The 21153-nt window shown below is 42.2% G+C and overlaps 2 protein-coding genes across 2 annotated transcripts; both read right to left on the reverse strand.

Annotated features, from left to right (window-relative positions):
- Positions 1-1940: 1940 nt before the first annotated feature.
- Positions 1941-19595, reverse strand: Cpo (carboxypeptidase O). The gene is given in 9 exon segments (XM_057761306.1): positions 1941-2114; positions 2116-2213; positions 3021-3105; positions 10921-11122; positions 12640-12678; positions 12680-12752; positions 14537-14627; positions 15726-15827; positions 19506-19595. Coding segments are annotated over 9 exon segments (954 nt in total).
- Positions 18311-18505, reverse strand: LOC130870226 (40S ribosomal protein S21-like). The gene has a single exon (XM_057762845.1). The coding sequence runs from the start codon at positions 18503-18505 to the stop codon at positions 18311-18313; it is 195 nt and encodes a 64-aa protein (XP_057618828.1).
- Positions 19596-21153: the final 1558 nt, after the last annotated feature.

Below are 21153 nucleotides of genomic sequence, written 5' to 3' on the forward strand. Positions count from 1 at the left end.
GATTCATGCAACACCATTGCCCCTGACATTTCCTTTCTGACCCTTATCAGCCGCACACTAGGAAACCATGGAGACAAAGAGGACAAAGAAGGACCATGAAAGGCTTACAACCAGGAAGTGTATTGTGACTGTGGCCAACAAGGAAATTTGGAAACGGGTGACTAAACACTAGGGACATCCTGTCAGCCAGTCACAACTGCATTTGTTCAAAGTGTGTCAAATGCTTAGCACCATTTCAAGGTGTCACATGGAGATACATAGGAAATGACAGTCTCGGTGGCTGCCTAAAAAGCACTTGGAATTTAATAGGCGAGAGAGTGCAGTTAAGTGCCTAGATAGCGGCAAACACACAAGCTGGCCCTTCCCCTGTTCCTTCACAGCACTTGGAATACTTAGCTTATTTCTTTATGTTCTTGCTATACAGCTTCCACTAAGCTGGGATTTGCCCTGGATGAGACAGTGTGTCCGTTCTAATTACTCAAGGCTGCTGTTTGGATTTCACTCACTGTAATATAAAACCAAGTACATGTGTACCATGCCTGTGAACTCATAGCCATTCTAAACACACCTAGGAGATGCTAAAATAATAAAAATAATGATTAACAAATAAACAGAGCAGTCAGACAAATATTTCAAGCTAGCAGCAACTCTACAAATTATATAACCTATTTTCTAGATGCTGCTACTAACTCATGAATAAAAAGGATCAAAGACACAAGCAAATTTCTGAAGAGTTGAGGTGGTAGCTACTAACAGCACAGTCAAGGAACTCCTTTGCACTTCCTTTCCTTAGTGACTATTGGGATCATAAATTCAGAATAATAAGTAGAGCACAGACCTTGGTCAGCTGGTTTCTAATTAGATTCCAAGTGCAGTGGGATTCTCCTGCACAAAACACAGACTTGGAAGAATCAGAGTTGAACACATCCCTGCTGAGGTGTCTCATATACAAAGTTAGAGAGTGAAGCTCAAGGCTATGACACCCAACAGCACGCAGAGGGATCGTAATGAAGAGCCTGGTCTTCCCCACGCACTTGCCTTGCCCTTTGTCCGGCCCTTCGACTCTCGCTCAGACACCTCCTTCATTCAATGGTGTCTTGCTTAGGTTTCTGTGGCTGTGATAAAACACGTGACCAACAGCAACCTTGGGGAGGGAAAGGTTTCTTTTGCTCATACTTCCACGTCACTGTCCGTCAGAGTGAAGGAAGTCAGAGCAGGAACTCAGGGCAGGAATCTGGGGACGAGAACTAGAGACCAGAAGGAGTGCTCTTGATTCTCCTGGCTTGCTCAGTTTGCTTTCCTAAACACCCCTTCTAGGACCACCTGCCCCAGGACAGCATCCCACCTCAATCATCAATCCAGAAAACACTTTAGACTTGCCTACAGGTCAATCAATCATACCAAGGCATTTTCTTGATTAGGATTCCATCTTCCCAGATGACCCTACCGTATGTCAAGTTGACATAAGGAACTAGCCAGCACAAATGGGGTGTTAATAAGTGTGATATAGTCAGAGGTTTGAACAGTGTCTGGACGCTGGGGCTTGATCCCCTCCTGCAGATCATGTCAAACCTGCTGAAAAAGGGCACAGAGAGCATGAATATGGCCCCTCATGCAGGTTCAGACTGAGGCTGCTCAACCAGCTGCCTGCCACTTAGCTCCAACGCATCGGTGAGTACCGCCAGCTCAGCAGAATTTTCTCACAGGTCTACAGGTGCACGCACCACTGAGTTTTAAAAGGGCTTACTTTATAGCTTTCGAGTTGTAATAGCTAGGTAGTACAATATTCTTCTAGAGCAATAAAAATTAATTACCAGCAAAACAAATGTTTAAAATGCTAACATGACTCTTTATTAGAATATAGAGTATTTTTAAGCTCATGGCTTGGCCTCTGTGCAACAGCACACTCCTTCACCTCAACCATATTCCCATCACTATGGCTAAGCAGGCCAAGGCAGGAGGCAGATGCGAAGAAGTGCAGCATGGTCCGTGCCCGCTTTGTGGTTGTCCTTCCCGGCACTGCTGGCGACGTAATTCTCATACACACCATCAAGGAGTGAAAGCAGAGCTTCCATGGTTTCCTCACAAGTGGACTGGAGTTGGGCTTCAGGCAGAAAGAAAACCATGGGCAGCATTGTCCCTCAGCTCAACCGTGTATTTGAAGGGGATCCCAATGTCTCGAGTCCAGTCTTTGTAGGATCCTGACATAGCATCTGTAAAGAAGACAGGAGGTAAATGTAGAAATGAGACCTTGCAAGGTGGGGTTCCATAGCCACGCCAGGGAATATGAAGGAGCTGTCCCTGGTTAGGACCCTCTGTCCTTGGTAAGCAGCCTGTATTTTATTTGGTCCCGTCTTCCTTCTGCCTGGAACAAAGCAGCAGAGACTTAGTTAAAAGTTTCTCAATTGATTAAAAAAAAAATAAAAAATTTAAAAAATGAGGCAGCCTCGAATTGCAAGGCAAGAACAAATGGTCTAATCCTCATTAGAGGAATATAAAAAGAAAAAGGAAAACTGAAAAACCAAAAAACCAAATGAATCACAGGAAAATTATGACACCAATATTAGGGAGGTGGGCCCCAGGGGCTCCTGGGGAGTGGGGGGCAAGCACTGCATCTTCCTTCGGCTGACCTCTTTCTTCCGACTGTTTCCCCAGCCTTTCCTACTCTGCCTTCCTGGCAGGTGGCTCCTCTGGGACCCTAATCAACTGACCAAGGCTGAAAGGACAATGCCCTTCCTGTTAACTCCTGTGCCTTCCAACTTGCCAGCTCTTTTTAACTCAAGCCAGGGAAAGTTCTGGTTTGAGCCAATGCGCCGTTGTTTTTCCTTTGCCCTCATACCTTATCCCTAGAGAGTACAATACTGAATCACACAGACTGCCTTTTATCCCCGGTCATTTTGATTCTTCCAGCTCTCAGTGGGTCACAGGAACTCCTGCTCTCCGGCCCATCTCACCATCATAACTTCATTGATTTCTCCTGTGCCTTAGATCCCATTAAAGAGACAAAAAAGTATTCTTACATAAAATATCTGCACTTGATCCAACTCTATAATTGGTTCCACGCTTTGCTTTCAATGCATTTGCCGCCTTCTGTCCAACTTGAATCTGTAGGTGGGAAATGCCGAGAGAGCTGGTTTTAAAAATAAACCCGACGATCCAAGGGTTTTATGTTTTGTACAGATCTATCCCTGAGGTTTTAGACTTTCTCTCTGACCTCCCATTGGGCATTTGTGTCTAGGTAGCCTGTTGGCACCCCACACTAACCACACCTACATTCCTTTTCATTACGTCCTCCACCAATGAGGCTGTTGCTATTTCTGGTCTTGCATATTACTACAACACACATGTAAAAGTCTGTAGATATCTTTAGCTTCTTTCCCCCCCTCAAAGTCACCAACGTGGATTTCCATTGCTATTACTCCTTGTCAGACTCCTTACCTCAGAAATGGTCTGTTGTGTCTTCTAACACACTTCCCTTCCTCCCACCAGGCTCTATCCCAACTGGTCCCACACAGCTTCCAGATTCATAAATCTGTGTTCGTGAACCTGCTGAAAAGCTTTCCGTGTCTTCTCATTGCCCACTGAATTAAACACAGATTGCATAGCCTGGACTTTGTGATCCTCCACAGTGTGTTCCTAAACTACCTTCCCAATACTGAATCCTCCTCTCTTTCCTTACATTGTAGTCAAACGCAAGCTTCCTTACTGTTCCTTGGATATACACCATGTCCCTCAATGTCCCTTTCTTTCTTCAGAGTGCTCCCTCTACATGGAGTCTCTACGTATTGACCTAACTTTGAGGCACTTTCTCAAATCATCTTTCTTCATCCATGGTCTTTTCCTGATCCCCCCTACGGGGTTCGCTTTCTTCCTGCTGTGTCTCTTCCACAGTCCTTTCTTCATAGTCTCTTATCGTTTCTCCCCTTTATTTTTTTCTTACAGATAATTTATACACCCCATGTCTCCTGATTCTACAAGAAATGTCTCAGAACTAGAAGATCTTCTAGGTCTCAGCCTTCCTTTCCTGAGATTCTTTCCTGAGATCCTTCACTATTAAAGCCCAACACTTTTTGGACTTCTGCTAAGTCCTGTATTTACTGCTCTCCTGAAAATCTATTCAAAATGGTCTGTTGACAGACCTTCCAAGTGTTTCTGATTCTAGACATCCCAACATGATAACCCATGTACTAATCCTACAGCTTTTCCTTAGATCCTACACAGTCCCCAAACCTCTTGTCCTTCCTGCTAGCACTGTGATGTTCAGCTGCTGGTCCCAGATAGCCATTATCAGGTCTCCTGGCACTCTCAGCTAGTAATGGCCTAGTTTTATATGGCGTTTTTGCCTTTCCTTTTGTAATTCACTTCTGGATGCTATAATGCAACAGAGAGGTGCTTGGATAGAGGTGAGAGAAGCCCAGAGAAATTCCAAAGAATTAAGCAGGCAGCAAATTGTGGTAGTGAGGTCAGAGGCAGCATCTTTTAGGTATTTGGGACTTTCTGCATGTGCTTCATGCACACACACACACGCACATACACACCTACACACGCATGTACTCACGCACACACACACGCACACACCAAACACACATGCACACACTTGAATATATTTGCCACCTTCTTACTTCTCTCCCCTCACTGCTGGGAATTCATCTATTTCTGCTCAATCATCAGCTCTTTTTCTTTTTACTCAAAAACAATTCTGAGTCTCTCAGTTCCTGGGTTTGTATTGCCCCAAGTGGAGAAAGGGGCCGAAAAAACTGACGATAAAGCGCGGGATAAAGTAGTCCCATCATTCGTACCAGGAAGAGGATGCTGAAGAGGAAGCAGGAGGCAGGAAGAGGAAAAGTCTTGCTAAGAAAATGGGGAGGGCTGGGGACAGGATTCAGGGAGTTACCGTGTGTCATACATGAAGTGAAGAACAGACCTGGGGACTTTACATGTCAACCATATTCACTGGTGAAAATCACCTAGCAAAGAAATAAGTTGTTCCTAATCATTTTCGGTTCTCATGTGCCGGTCCTTCCTTCCCTGGATGAAATTCCATGCCAGCTGGTCTGAGAAGGTCACGTGAATCACATGAATCAGCCTTAGGCCACATTTTTTTTAAATCCAAATTGTTCCTCGATTTGGTTTATTTTTATATTTCTGAAGCTCACCCCAAGCACCTATTTTATGGCCAGCCTTTACTAAGTCCATTCTTCGTAGTTCATTCTTTTCAAAATTTAGCTGTAGGGTAGCAAACTCATTTTCCCTTCTTTGTTGATGGAAGAACCTTAGGGTTTTTTTCCCCGTTATTAATTACTATGAAGAAGTAGAAAAACAGAATTGTGATTCTCAGCTTATAGATGGATTTAGTCCTTTCTGAGAAGACAAAATAGAAATTCCACAAATTTCAATTTGTTGTTTTATTTAATTTTGTTTTATTTTATTTGTTTGTTTTTATTTTAAACTTTATTTTTATTTATTCTTTATGTTTTACATTTCATGTATCTTGATCCCATTTGTCTCCCTGTCTCTTCATATCCACCCTCTGTCCTTGCACCCTCCCCCCAAAATAAAATAAAATCTAAGAGATAAAAAAAAAGAAAAGAAAAACCTTATTATGGAAGCTTTAGTGTGACGCATTGAATCATGCGTTATACCCTTATATCCATATATCTTTACTTGAGTGTTCATTACAAAGAGTCATTGGTCTGGTTTGAGGCCTCTGGCTTCTGCAGGGCCCTCACTGAGGCTCCTCTTGGATATCCTGTGTTGTCCTGTGTCATGGAGACCCTGAGCTTTGAGTTTGCAAGACCCTTTCATGTTTAATAGGTCTTTGAGATAGGGTCATATTGTGTAGCACTAGTTGGCCTGGATTTGATTTATAAGCCAAGTTGGCCTTGAACTCACAGAGATCCCCCTGCCTCTGCCTTCTGAGTATTAGAATTGGTGCCACCAGGCCCAGTCCTCCTTAGATTTACTTCGTCTCAGAGTAGAGCGCCAGAGTAGACTTTTCTTCTGAACGTCACTGAGAGGCTGAAAGAGTGGTCATGTTTCTGTCCATCTTCTGTACTTGAAGGTGCTTCCTAGGAAAAAGGAGAAAGCCACCTTTCCAGTGGAAAATTATATACTTCTAAAGCCTTCTAGCCTGCTCAAGGCTCTTCCACTGCCCTGTAAGGACATAGGTATAGGCAGATGTACAAATGGTTTGGTTAAAGGCCCTGATGTATGCAGAAAGAAACAGCTTGATATGGAGTACAGAGGTTGTTATGAGAGGGTTTAGATGTACATAGTTCCTCGCCTTGGGAGGCAGAGGCAGGCGGATCTCTGTGAGTTCGAGACCAGCCTGGTCTACAAGAGCTAGTTCCAGGACAGGCTCCAAAACCACAGAGAAACCCTGTCTCGAAAAACTGAAAAAAAAAAAAGATGTACATAGTTCCAGGATGTAAATGTAAAACATTACAATTCTGAGAGGTGCTCTAATTTCAAGAGCAGTTCAGATATATATATATATATATATATATATATATATATATATATATTCCCATTTCTTCTACACAGAGGCTGCCAAGTTGCCCACATGCAATTTAATATTTACCATGGCTCTGGAAAGCTTTGGTTTTGTAAATACAGAGTTGTTGTAAAATAGCTCTAGAATGGAAATCTCCTAGGAACAAGGGGCTTGGTTCAGTGCAGTTGTGCACAGTATTACAGCTTCAGCCCAGGAACCCAAGGACACTGCCAAGATTCAATAAGGTTGATACATTGTGCAGAATTTTCATGCTTCCTATCAAAACATTTGAAGATGAATGGTTATGCTTATTCTTCCGCACCCGAGGCTGCAAGGACACAGAAAACTTTCCTGGTTTCTGTGTGTGAACTGATGACTTCCCAAGATTTTCATCTTAGAATCACTTCCCAGCAGTTCCCTATGCTACTGATCCAAGCATCTCCCACATACCCTTGCTAACCTGTGGCCACAGGGCTCTAACAAGAAGGGCAATCTACAAGAGGTCCTCTGACTTTTGGATACAGATCATGTAATATCTTAATTCCTGAGCCAAAAGGAATGACATTCCCATGAAAAAAAATTGAGGTATTATTATATTGAAAGATGATATCTTCCATGAAGGCCTTTCTGTTGGTGGGAGATACCTTCTCACTGAAGGTCTACAATGTCTCTGGAGAGTCAACTGGCTTTGCTTCAGTTCTCTCAGAGAGAAGAAATCTATAATGACTATCATAGAAGATGAGGAATGAGCCTAGTTCTGGGCTTGATAACTAACACATTTCTGCAAATTTCTCTATCAAGAAAAAAAAATCCAGGGATTATAATTGAGGATGAAAGAGCACATGGTTGACTGGAAATCTAAATTGACTAACGGCTTCAAAAAGTTAAAAATTCTTTCTAAGCAGAGAGGGGCTTTGTGGGGATGATACAAGTCTTTGGGCATGCAGGGTACAAGTCTAAGACCAACCTAGACGCTACCATGTTCTCCCTGGAGGGGTTCTGGGAATGTAGCTGCCTCAGACTCTCTGTCTATTCCCAAAGTGAGTTCATTATGTCCTCATAAGAGTCAAATGAGACAGATTCAATGCAATGCCCAGCAAAATCCCAGCAAAATTCTTCATAGCCCTTGAACGAACAATACTCAACGTCATATGGAAAAGCAAAAAACCCAGGATAGCCAAAATAATCATATACAATAAAAGAACTTCTGGAGGTATCACAGTTCCTGACTTCAAACTCTACTTTAGAGCTACAGAACTAAAAACAGCCTCTTATTGGCATAAGAACAGACATAAGGACCAATGGAACTGAATAGAAGACCCAGATATTAATCCACACTCATTCGAACACCTGATTTTTGACAAAGAAGCAAAAAATATCAAATGGAAAAAAAGAAAGCATATTTAACAAATGATGCTGTCATAACTGGATATCAACATGTAGAAGAATGAAAATAGACCCATATCTATCACCATGCACAAAGTTCAAGTCCAAATGAATCAAAGACCTCAACATAAAGCCAGCCACACTGAACCTTAAAGAAGAGAAAGTGGGAAGTACACTTAAATGCATTGGCACAGGAGACCACATCCTAAATATTACCCCAGCAGCACAGACACTGAGAGAAACCATTAATAAATGGGACCTCCTGAAACTTAAAAACTTCTGTAAAGCAAAGGGCATGGTCAACAAGACAAAACAACAGCTTACAGAATGGGACAAGATCTTCACTAACCCCATACCAGACAGGTCTGATCTCCAAAACAAACAAAGAACTCAAGAAAATGCTTACCAAAAAAACCATATAATCCAATAAAAAAAATGGAGTGCAGACCTAAACAGAGACCTCTCAACAGAGGATTCTAAAATGGCTGAAAGACACTTAAGGAAATGTTCAACATCCTTGGTCATCAGAGAAATGCAAATCAAAGCAACTCTGAGATTCCATCTTACACCTGTAAGAATGGCCAAAATCAAAAACACTGATGACAACTTATGCTGGAGAGGCTGTGGGATAAAGGGAACACTTCTGCATTGCTGGTGGGAATGCAAGCTGGTACAACCCCTTTGGATGTCAGTGTGGTGATTTCTCAGAAAATTAAGAAACAACCTTCTTCAAGACCCAGCAATACTACCTTTGGGTATATATCCAGAGGATGCTCAATTGTGCCACAAGGACTTGTGCCCAACTATGTTCACAGCATCATTGTTTGTCATAGCTAGAACCTGGAAACAACCTAAATGCCCCTCGACCAAACAATGGATAAGGAAAATGTGGTACATTTACACAATGGAGTACTACACAGTAGAAAAAAATAACAACAGCTTGAATTTTGCAGGAAAATGGATGAAGCTGGAAAACATTATTTTGACTGAGGTAACCCAGACACAGAAAGACAATTATCACATTACTCACTCATAGGTGATTTTAAACATAAAACAAAGAAAACCAGCCTACAAACCACAATCCCAGAGAACTTAGACAACAATGAGGACACTAAGAGAGACTTACATAGATCTAATCTACATGGAAAGTAGAAAAAGACAAGATCTCCTGAGTAAATTGGGAGCATGGGGACCTTGGGGGAGGGTTTAAGGGGGTAAGGGAGAGGCAGGGAGGGGAGCAGAGAAAAATGTAGAGCTCTATAAAAAAAAAGAAAGAAAAAAAGAAAACCTGAAGAAAAGAATCAAATGAGATAATGCCTTTAAAATACCTTTGTAAATTGTAATAATTAAAGAAAATATTAGCTACATTTTTCAAAATTATCACTTAATAAAATTTTTTGTGGAATTTTGTAGAAGGAAAAAATGTATTGCTGGGCATTTTTGACATCTGGGACTCCCTTCAGCAAAGGTCTCTAGTGGGTTATCCTTTAGCGTTGGCCTGTACTCTAAGGGTCACGCTCCAGTGGGGAAAGGACAAGGGACATAAACTCACCAAGAGGTTTCCCGGCCTCTGTGATAGGGTAGCACTTGCTCTCATCTACCCTATTATCTGTTCATGGTGAGGGTCTTCTTTTTAAAAGTTTGTTTAAAAAAGTAATGATAATAAACAGTGACAAGACTTTGATGAAGTGTGAGATTGTGCACTGTAGGTAGATATTTTAAATGGAACAATAGAAATGGAAATCAGTAAATGAAATAAAAAAAATCAAAATGAGAATTATCATTTAAGCCTGAAACTATGCTTCTAGATGTGTCTAAGAGAAGTGAAGTGAAGTCTTGGAGGGAAACCTGCACAGCCATGTTCTTGGCAGCATTAGGCAGGAGAGTAGGCTAGACCTAGTGCCCACTGCCAGGTGACAAACAAGGCATGGTATATGCATACTCGGGAATATTGCTTGCTCTTAAAAAGGAAGAAAATTCTAATCCGAAGAGACAGCTAGGCCATTAAAGGCTCACAGCCAAAAGGACAAGAAAGGAAATTGTGATTTACCCTACAGGAGATTTACACTGGGGATATTGTGCTAACTTGAATTAGTTAATTCTAAAAAGACAAATCCTGTACTTCTCCGTTGATGTGAGGCATCTGGACGACTCATACTCATAGCTGTGGAGAGAAAATGGTGCTTGCCACAGTGGGGCATAGAGGAAAATGGGGGATGCACAATAAGACAGTCATGGGGTTGGTACACAATGTTGAAGATTCTGAACTCACACCTAAAGATGGTTGCCACTGCAAATTTATGCTAAGTATTTTTACCATAATTAAAATAGAAAAAAAAACTCAGCTAAAATATAGTAAATATTACAGCAATTCTGCATTTGCTCTCCCTTTGACTTGTGACTGTGAGCCTCAGACTCAGCGAAGGGTGAAGAGCCCAGTTCTCTGCAGCAAGCCTGTGCAGCAGTCCTTGAGCAAACATGGCTTCAGAGAAGGACCAGGGGAACAAAGCACAAGCACCTGGCTCTGACTTGCATTTCCCTGGCACTTCCTCTGAGAAATATTTCTGGGCAAATGCTTCAAGAAGAGTCTAGAAGAAAACACTGCATTGTGCTCAGTAGAAAAGAGAGCAGGTATTATTTGGCCATATTATTTTAGATATGCCACATCTCGCTAACAGCTGGCAAGCTTTTAAAGCGTGGTTCACAAGCTGTAATCGCTGAATGGAGCTTCGAGAGAGAGTACAGAAAAAAGAGCGCATCCCTGCAGATTATTTCCATAATCATCTCATTTAGATTATAGCCAAACACCTAAGATCTCCCAACTTGACACTTACTGAAACAGGTAGTTAATTAGTGCAGGTAAAGCAGCATTTAACCTAGAGTCTTGCCGGCAGGCATCTGGCACAGTATTAAAAAGCAGGAAAAAGAAAATAAGGATGGTGGGGAGAATGGAGCCAAAATCTCTTGGAAATCAAAATCCGAGGCCGGAAGGCTGTGGCCCTGCAGAGGTTTCTCTAGCGCCCCTGGCACTTAGGACTCACTAGTTCTCCGTAGTTACTTGGTTTATTTTTGGTGTAACCGTATGGTGTGAGAGTAAGCTGCCCACAAGAGTGCATGGTCAGGAAGCACAGGGTGTCTTTTTTCTTGCTTTCTGTAAGGCTTGAGACTGCTTTAGTCTCTGATTCCGACATTGATTCTTTCCCACAGAATGTTAAATCTTGGCAGTCTGTGGATGCGCAATACCTGGAAAATACAGGAGGCCTCAGAAATGCGTCATAATCATTTACAAATGAGCCAGGGTGAATAGCAAAGCTTGCTCGGTACTCCAGGCCTGTCCGTGGCTGTCAAATCAGTCCTATAAGTTAATCAATTGCATAGTCACTCAAGGAGCCAATGATGAGGAGCTCAGAAAGGTACGAAGACTAGCCCGACGATCTGGACTCGAACTGCACAAACTCTATCCCTTTGTGACTCAGAAGGGAAAATGCAGCATGAAGAGGCAGTGTGTTAATAAATTCTTAACCCGTGGTGAACCTGGGGGGCTTCGGGTGTGGGACGACTGGGGATCAAATGTCAGAGTCCTAAGGCAGGTTCTCACAGATGTGTTGGCCGTGTCTTCCTTACTGGCTTCTGTCCCAGCAGAGCTGCTGTCCAGCACCCAGGTAGCCTGCACACATTGATAACAGGAAAGTCCCCTACGTGTGCCCCTCCTATGCGGCCACATAGTGGACTTTGGTTAAGATGGGATTGTGTGACCAATGTTCTAAATAAGAAAACAAACAAACAAAGCCAGAAAAATGAAGCATTTTCTTTTCTTGCAAGACCACCATGCAATGGAGACTGCTGTTTAACTTAAGCCTCGCCATTCAGTGAGTGGCAGCGTTCTTTCCCACCCCTGATTCTTCAATTGCTTCCAGTGCTGTGACCAGACCAAGATTTGCAGACACAGAAGTGCTGCAAGGAGAGGAAAATGTTTCTCTACTCGCTGTCTGCCTCCTGCTGTAAAAATTACCCAAAGACAGCATCCTGGCTTTAATCTTCTTGATGGTGAGCTATATATCTTCAAACCACATGATGGTTTAAAACGTATTCTGTTTGTGCTGGCTAGTTTTATGTCAACTTGATACATGCTAAAGTCATCTCAGAAGAGGGAACCTCAATTAAGAAAATACCACCGTAGGCTCAATGGTTAAGAAAATGCCTTCAAAAGATCATCAGGCTGTAAGCAAAACTGTAGGGCATTTTCTCAGTTAGTGATTGCTGTAGGAGTGCCCAGCCCACAGTGGGTGGTGCCATCCCTTGGCTGATGGTCCTGGGTTCTATGAGAAAGTATTCTGAGCAAGCCATGAGGAATAAGCCAGGAAGCAACACCCTCCAGGGCCTCTGCATCAGCTCCTGCCTCTAGCTTCCTGCCCTGTTTGAGTTCCTTTCTTGACTTTCTTCCATGATGAACAGTGATGTGGGATCATAAGCCAAATAAACCCTTGCCTTCCCAACTTGCTTTTCAGTCATAGAGTTTTATCACAGCAGTATGAGTAGACCTAAAACGTTAGTCTAGATCTACTCTATTCTAGTTTAGCCAATCTCATTTAAAGAGAGTTCTGCCCTAGAATACTGTATAGAAGATATCATCTCTTTAAAGGAAATAAAAGTCATCAAATGCCCAAGAGGCTACATGGGTTTTTCAAGACTGAGAAGCACATGGCTTCTCAGTCTTTTGTAGTAGCTGCTGTTCATCAGTTTATCTTTCAAGAAGGTACATACTACACCAGGAGACAATGACATTTTGATTGATATTTTCCAAGACATGTGCTATTATTATGGGATGAGTGGGACTTCCTCCAGAGAAGATCAAGAAGCAGAGGAACCATGAGGCAGCCCTCAAACATAGAAAACACTTCCTAGAACTATTTGGAAAAAAAAAAAACTTGTCTTTGTTATTGTAAAATTTGTGCATATGTGAAATTTAGCTTTGCGCAGAGGCCAACAACACTCCACATTAGGAACATCTGTACAAACTAAAGAAGAAAGATGTGTAAGCCGTACAATTGAGGGCTCGTTTGACCTTTCGTTCCTGAGCAGATGAGCTGGGTCTGTGGACATGATCTTACTTAGAGCAGCTTTGGGTACAGTTTAGGATTGAGTCCTACAAAATGCCAGGCAAGCAGTCTGACAAGTGGAAAAGACCTTTCCAGGTGGAACCGAGATTTGTTTGTGTGTTTGTTTGTTTGTGTTTTTTTGCTTTGTTTGCCCCCTTTTAAAAAAAATAGAAGAAGAAGAGGAAGAAGACTGCTAAGTAGAAATGAAGATAAAGGCAAAGGAAAGCCTTTTGGGGCGGGACTCAACTCATACTCAAAGCCAGAATGACTGTGTTAGAGAAGGGGTCCCATGAGAGAGTGTTGTAGAAGAGGAGTGCTTTCTAGAAAGGAGGAACTCCAAAGGGCTCTCATTTGGGTAGTGGTGCTTTATAAACAGCATATGGAGAAAGTTCTCTATTTACTGCATTAGAAGCCTGAGAGAATTAACCTACTGAATGGTGGCATTGGGATACACAGGCTAGTTTAGTATTTAGATATCATTTGCTCCCCCTCATGCTTCTAGAGATGATCTGGGGTAGGTGCAGGTCAGTATAAGAGATCTGGGGTAGGAGCAGGTCAGTATAAGAGATCTGGGATAGGAGCAGGTCAGTATAAGAGATCTCGGGTAGGTGCAGGTCAGTAGCTGAGATCTGGGGTAGGAGCAGGTCAGTAGCTGAGATCTGGGGTAGGAGCAGGTCAGTAGATGAGATCTGGGGTGCAGGTCAGTAGCTGAGATCTGGGGTAGATGTAGGTCAGTAGCTGAGATCTGGGGTAGGTGCAGGTCAGTATATACAGGTATATATATATATATATATATATATATATATATATATAGTAGATATAGGTCAGTATATATAAGTATATATAGTAGATGTAGGTCAGTATATACAGGTATATATATATATAGTAGATATAGGTCGGTATATATAAGTATATATAGTAGATATAGGTCAGGATATATAGGTATATATATAGTAGCTATAGGTCAGTATATATAGGCATATATGTAGTAGCTATAGGTCAGTGTATATAGGTATATATAGTAGCTATAGGTCAGTATATACAGGTATATATATAGTAGATATACGACAGTATATATAGGTATATATATAGTAGATATAGGTCAATATATGCAGGTATATATAGTATATATAGGTCAGTGTATATAGGTATATATAGTAGATATAGGTCAGTTTATATAGGTATGTATATAGTAGATATAGGTCCATATATTGGTATATATATAGTAGATGTAGGTCAGTTTAGTGCTAGTCAGGTAGTAGACAAATCATAAACACCAGGAAGATGGCAGAAGAAACAAGTACATCCAAATGGAGAATGGGTGGGTGGAAAACCATAGACAAGACCCATCCTAGACTCCAGCTCTATGGAAGTATTAGGCTTCTACATGCTAACATTGACTTTGATGAAACAATTATCAAATGGGGCTTCTGTCTTTATGCATATAAAAGATTTTCCTAGCTAGAATGGTTGCATCAGAAGAATGATTCTAACAGGGCTTCAGTACACGAACATAACCCTGGCCCACCCAGTGTCCACGCTGTTGTCTAAGTAGTGCAACCATCAACGTTGAGGTCGGGAAGCACGTAGAAGTCTAGGTCCTTAGGGAGCCTGCTGGTCCTTGTGTTGTCTTTATCATTCTGTAGAAGCTGGAAGTGAAAAGAGAAACATCTATAATGATTCTTGTCTTGGAATAATCTTTCTGTACACTGTGAAGATGTGTCTCCGCCAAGGCACCTTCCGATTGGTTAATAAAGATCCGAATGGTCAATAATTGGGCAGGAGGGGATAAATGGGCCTTCTGGGTAGTAGAGAGGTGAAGATTTCAGCAGTGAGATACAGGGAAGTCGGATGTACAGTATGGAGGAGAGGTAACGAGCCGTGTGGCAGAACATAGATGAACATAAATTGGTTAGTTTAAGGTTATGAGCTAGTTGAGGACAAGCCTAAGCTAAGGCCAAGTTTTCATAATTAATAAGAAATCTCTGTGTCATTATTTGGAAGCTGGCCGTCCAAAGAAAGTCCTGAGCAAAAAGCCTTTTTCATCTAATTTTCTGTAAATTTCAGACTAATTAGAAGCAATGGCTGTTCTCACAGTCGCAGCTTCCGGCTCCTCCTCGACTGCTTCGTCTTTTATAGTAGCGGCCTTCAAATTCGAATGCAAACAGAATTGTCTGACAGACCTGCTAATGCATTTCTGCTGTTGACCTTAGGAATGACTCTTCCTGGGTTACTTTTTATATTTGTGTTTCCAAAACTACTAACAAGAATATACCACTTTAAATTGTCTGACTCCGTTAAAGGAAAGAGGAGAAGAGATATATGAAAACTCGCCATGCTATGTGCTTTCCATATGGGAAATCTCTTGACCCACACAGCAGACACATGGGTTCTTATTTTCAAGTTCCCTTAACAGATGAGAAATTAGGTGAAAGTTTTCTTTCAATGCTGAAATTTTTCCCAATGCTATTTGACAAGATTCAATATCATCTCTGACTTCTAATATGCATTTTCTTCTACACTTAGGTAGGTTTACCTTCCAATAAACATACTTTTGGATGCAGTAGAATGGAGCAGGCTACTCAGTTTTTTGGCCAGGCTACTCACTAATTCCTTCTCACTGGAAGTGAGGGACGAATTCAGTATAGTTTAACGGAAACAGGAAAGAAGCGCTCTGCTAAAGAGCTCACTAGTGACAGGTACTCAATGGTGCAATTTGGCCTTATGAGGAAACTAAAGACACGTACCTCTTTCATAAACCACTGGCAAGAAGTAGGGCAATCCATTCTGTCATGAATTCCACAGTCTATCCAAACAATCTTCTTGGGGCTGTTGGATGGTTTGCTGATCTAGAGGGGACATTCAGGCTCCGTAACCAAATGATCCCTATTGTAAGAAACTGCACAAAATCACCAGGCTTTCATTCCCCAACAATGCCCTTTCTTGTTTCCCTCTGGGGTTCAGGAATTGTTGCAAGGATCCTGATAAAAACACCCAATGTAGTCTTTTCCAGTGCTACCTTGTTCTCCCGTCCTTTGCCTCGATGGCTGTTCTCAGACTGTACACTGATTCCCCAGAGTACACATCCAAAGAATCATTTTTTCCCATGGTTGCAAATGAAAGCAAAGGAAATAGTGTTTCTCAACCTTTATCACACGTGTTAAACCTGGATATGGCGACACATGCTTCTAATCTGGAGAAAGGCAGAGGCAAAAGGACCTCAAATTCAAGTCACCCACCCACACTAAGAGGCTAAATGTATACATGGTTTATATATTTACAGGCTTTGCATAGCTCACCCAGAGAGGCAAAGCACAATTCGTTGTGATGCTCAAGAACCCCAAAAATTTTTTAAAAATGAATCAAACCTTCAATTAAACCTCCCCAAACTATAAGTAGATCAAAGTCCACACCCCTGTGCAGTGCTCATGAAAGTCTCCAGCTACTCCTTCACCCATAGCCAGCCCCATCTTCTCCTTTCCCTGCCCATCTGCCCTCTTCCAGGAGGTCGCTGGGGATTACACTGACAATTTTAAGTTCTCTTTGGTGGAGAAGGAGTGCTATAGAGTCAGGCTGCAACAGTTGTATCTGTCTTGGATTTGTTAATGGCCTAGACCAGGCTATTTGTCAGTCTTGGGAACTGAACTGCTGAAGGCTCTTTCCCTCCACATGAACATATTTACAAGGTGAGGCAAAGGCGTGGCTGGGGTTGTGATATTCAGGGGACTTTCTTCTTGTAGCATCCCCTGTCTCTCAAGGTTTCCAGGATGGTTTCTGACCCCCTCTCTTAACCCTGATTTTCTTCTAAAATTGCCCATTTTATGATTATATGTATGTTTCTCTTTATTGCTCCCTCATGTTCTCTGTTTTACATACCCTTGTCCTGGGCAGAGAAAGTTGAGGCGTATTGGCTGATTCAGCTTAGAGTTTGAGTGTCTGTCAAAACTCAGTTTGAATGATGACCAATTAGTCAATCTCTGAGTAATTCTATGTCCAAGGCAGTAATTTTGACACAATTATGAATGGTTCTCAAATTTGGGTCTGTGTCTTGTAAATTAGCATGATTGCAGCATCCCACAGAGGTTTAGATCCTGGGACCCTAACTATAGGGATGAAGAAAAGACAGACAGGTGCACAGCAAAGTCTCTAATCACTGTAAACAGCTCAGCGGGAGGACTTGGCTGATCTCTGCAAGAGGTGGTTGTAGGTAGCAGTCTCAGGCTAAAAACATCCCAAGGGGGCTGCAGTTGCTAGTCTTTGCACTCTCACCAATCCTTCGTAAACACTCTCTTAGACTGCCTAGGACAGCTTTGCATCCCTCTTGAGCCTGGCCCATAAAGATAACAGCTTGGACAAATTGTCCCATAGGTCCGAGGCCTTGGTATCCTCTACGTGGTCATGTGCATGTCAAAATACACTGAATTTCCCTCACTCAGGGCTTCCTCTGCTCTCCACATGACTGCAGACAGTGGTGTAGGGCAATGAAATCATAATGCTAGCTTTTGAAGGTAGTCTCTTTGGATGGTAGTTTGTGACATATAGTCTTAATCAACAATACCTATGTCACCTGGAAATTTTTGGCCGAACAACCTTGTGTGGGTATCAGAATTGTCAAGAGTATGCCTGTTAAAACACAGACGGCTGGGTTCTCAGTCCACCTCCAGAGTTTCTGACACCAGAGACACAGTGAGACCTGAGAACATGCATTTGTAACAAGTCCCCAGATGCTGCTGATGTGGGAAACAAAGGATCACTCTGTGAAGACCACTGCTTTGTCAGGTATGGTGGCATAGACATACGTTCCAAGCTATTTGTGAAAATTCGTCTGACAGCACATATAATCAGAAGGGTGGTGATGTAGTCAGTGGTAGACAGTTTGTGCAGTGTGTGAAAGATTGCAAACCTCTGTCCCCTGTACGACAGAAGAGAGAGAAGGGGAGAAGGGGGAACAGGAAGAAGAAAGGTTACTGTTTTAGTGCAGCTAGGCTGACCTGGGAGCTTTCAAAGCATGGCTTGTCCTATCTTAGAAAAATCAGGCCATCTGTTTGGGAGGGACTGAGATAGAGGGTCATTTGGCTATACTCCACCAGCGATTTTAGTGTCTAGTCAGGATTGGAACTCCTTGGTTCAGACCTAAAAACTTAGAAATTCTGACCCTATGGAAGAGTCACAGATCCCAGACACTTTTTTTTGTTTTGTTTTGTTTTGGTTTTGTTTGTTCTTTTTTTGTTTTTGTTTTTTTTACTTTTTCTCACTTTTATTTATGACAGATTTCCCCCGATTTCTTCTGGTCAAAAATTCTTGGAGACAATTCCAAATCAGCTTTAGCCAATCAGAGAATAGAATCATCTGACTCGCCCATCCTGCGAATGGCGCCGCAGATAGCGTAGGTTTTAAACTGACCATTAAACCGACCTGTGACCCTGTCAACCTCGGCCACGTTCATCTGGATAACAATGATGTGGTTGCTTGCGGAGCATTTCCATGGCACGTACAGGTCCACGAACTCGCCGGCGTCGGTCTGCATGTCGAGGTCCTGGCTTAGACCCAAAATAGTCACACAGAAACCATATTATTTAAATCACGGCTTGGCCCATTAGCTCTAGCTTCTTATTGGCTAGCTTTTACATCTTGGTTTAACCCATACCTAGCAATCTGTATATCACCACGAGGTCATGGCCTACCACCAAAGTTTCAGCACGTCTATTTCCAATGACGGCTTCATGGCATCTCTCTGACTCCACCCTTCTTCCTCCCAGCATACAGCCTAGCTTTCTCCATCTAGTTCTGTTCTGCCCTTGCCATAGGCTCAAAGCAGTTCTTTATTCATTAACCAATAAAAGCAACAGAAAGAAGGACCTCCCACACCAAACTATCTCTTTGGTTATACAATTATCTGGTTATGTGATCTTGTATAAAGCACCTGACTTCTCCTGTGGGTTTGTTTCCTCTGTGGTAAAGCCACAGGATAATAAATGAAGGTTTTCTGTGTTTTAAAAACATTTTGAGAAAGGGGAGGGTTTTCTTTTTAAAACAAAACATTTAGACTAACAAGATGGCTCTGCAGGAAAAGACACTTGTCCTGAACTTGATAACCTGAGTTTGATCTTCAAAATATCCTTACATAGGACGAGAAGAGTACCAGCTCCTGCAAATTGTTCTTGGACTTCTATGAGCATGCCCATGTACACACAGGAAGGAAAGAAGGAAGGGAGGGAGGGAGGGAGGGAGGGAGGGAGGGAGAAAGGAAGAAAAGAAAAATAAAGAAAAGAAAAAACACTACTACCAACAAAGAGCAGAAGAGATGAAAAGTGATTGCTTCTGATAAATCCTTATTGGGGTAATCCACTCATGGTTTCTGCTATGTTTGGGTCCTATCATGGCTCAGAACCCTAGCTTTATGAAGAGGCATAGGCAAAGCGCAGTTTGGTGCAAAGGGCTTTGTGAACTCTCCCCACAGTTCTGACAGAGCCTCTGGGTAGTGAGCACCTTCTGCCAGGAAGGTCAGGCTCAGTCTCCACACTCACCTTCAGGTAGTATGTGAACCGGGTCTCATGGGTCATACCTGGGAGATGCTGGATCACTGCTTCTGCATGCTTCTCTCTGACCTGGCTCATCTCTGATAGGTTGAAAATAGTCCAAAGGACAGCACTGTGACCGGACTCACTGGCAGGTTGTTTGATTGCCTCCACTTGATACAAATGTTCTTTCACTACTTTTCACAACTCTGCCCTCTGCAAAAGTCACATGACAAGCAAACCAAAGAACAAAAAGAAGCCACAATGTATTATCTCCCACCTCTCACTTCCTGTCAAGGCCTCCTGGGCCAAAGTCTTAGGACAATCCCCCACCACTGACCTTTACAAAAAAAGCAATTGAGAATTTGTAGCTTTGCTAATCCACAAATGACACCTCAGAGACTGTGTGCAATAGCATGTCCTTCACACAGTCACCAGAGTTAGCCTTCCTGTGCCACACAACAAGGGCAAAAACTTCAGGACAGGCCTTTTTTTTTTTAATGTGGAAGCTACAGAACCTTGAAGTAGTGTGTGTTGTGTGTGTGTGTGGGGGGGGTGATAGTGAGGGTTGGGGTAGGGACTTAGGTCATTTGGATCCCTGTCTCACACAGGGAACACTGGTCTTTCGGAGTGAGTACTCTTGAGAGTGAGTTTTGACCCCTGCAGTTCCCTCTGGCTTCCTGATTGAGGACATCCTGGCCATCCACCCCGAGGCAATGCAGCTGTTTTGACTTTCAGCTTCCCAAACTGTGAGTTAATTAAGCCTCTTTTATTTATAATTTTAGCCTGCTTTGGGTACGTCACTATAGTAATGAAAAGTAGACTCATGGACCAATAGCACTCCTTGCTAATGTTCTAAGATTAGACAATGCCCATGTATGCCCTTCCCAGAATTTGCTTACTGAAGATTCTAAGACAGGCCCATTATAATAATTTTGATTAAACTAAATAGACCTGAATAGGTCTAATTTAATTATGGATCATATATATCAAGCTTTGAAAGAATCTTATACTGTGACTAATAAATCTATAACCAGGGTTCCAAAAGAGCAAATGTAGTGAAAAATGAAGACACATTAAGGCAGCCATCAGTTTGTCTCGGGACTCATAACACCTGAATGTCCATGTAGCTGACACTGGGCAATCCAGAATTATAGAAAACAGTACTTAACTGGAGTGTTGTTAGAGGTTGCTTGTTTGTTTCCTGGCCGCCCAGCAGCTCAGACCCAAAATAATCACACAGAAGCTATATTATTTAAAATACTGCTTGGCCTATAGCTCTAGCTTCTTATTGGCTAACACTTATATCTTAATTTAACCCGTTTCTAGTAATTTGTGTATTGCCACATGGCTGTGGCTTACCATGTAAAGTTCCAAGCGTCCATCTCCAGAGGGGCTACATAGCTTCTCTCTTCCTCCCAGCATTCAGTTTAGTTTTCCCCACCTAGCTAAGTTCTCCTATAGCTCTGCTATAGACACAAAGCATTCCTTTATTAACCAATAATATTCACAGCATACAGAGGGGAATCCCACATCACTGGGAAAAAAAACCAAATTATTTTTAAATTTTTAATTTTAATTGGCACAGATGCTTTGGAGAAAACTTGTTCCTACCTTAATAAATGCTTGACTAAAAGCAGTTTTAATTCAGTCTGTC

The sequence above is a fragment of the Chionomys nivalis genome, chromosome 2 (assembly GCF_950005125.1).
Source record: "Chionomys nivalis chromosome 2, mChiNiv1.1, whole genome shotgun sequence".
NCBI lineage: Eukaryota > Metazoa > Chordata > Mammalia > Rodentia > Cricetidae > Chionomys > Chionomys nivalis.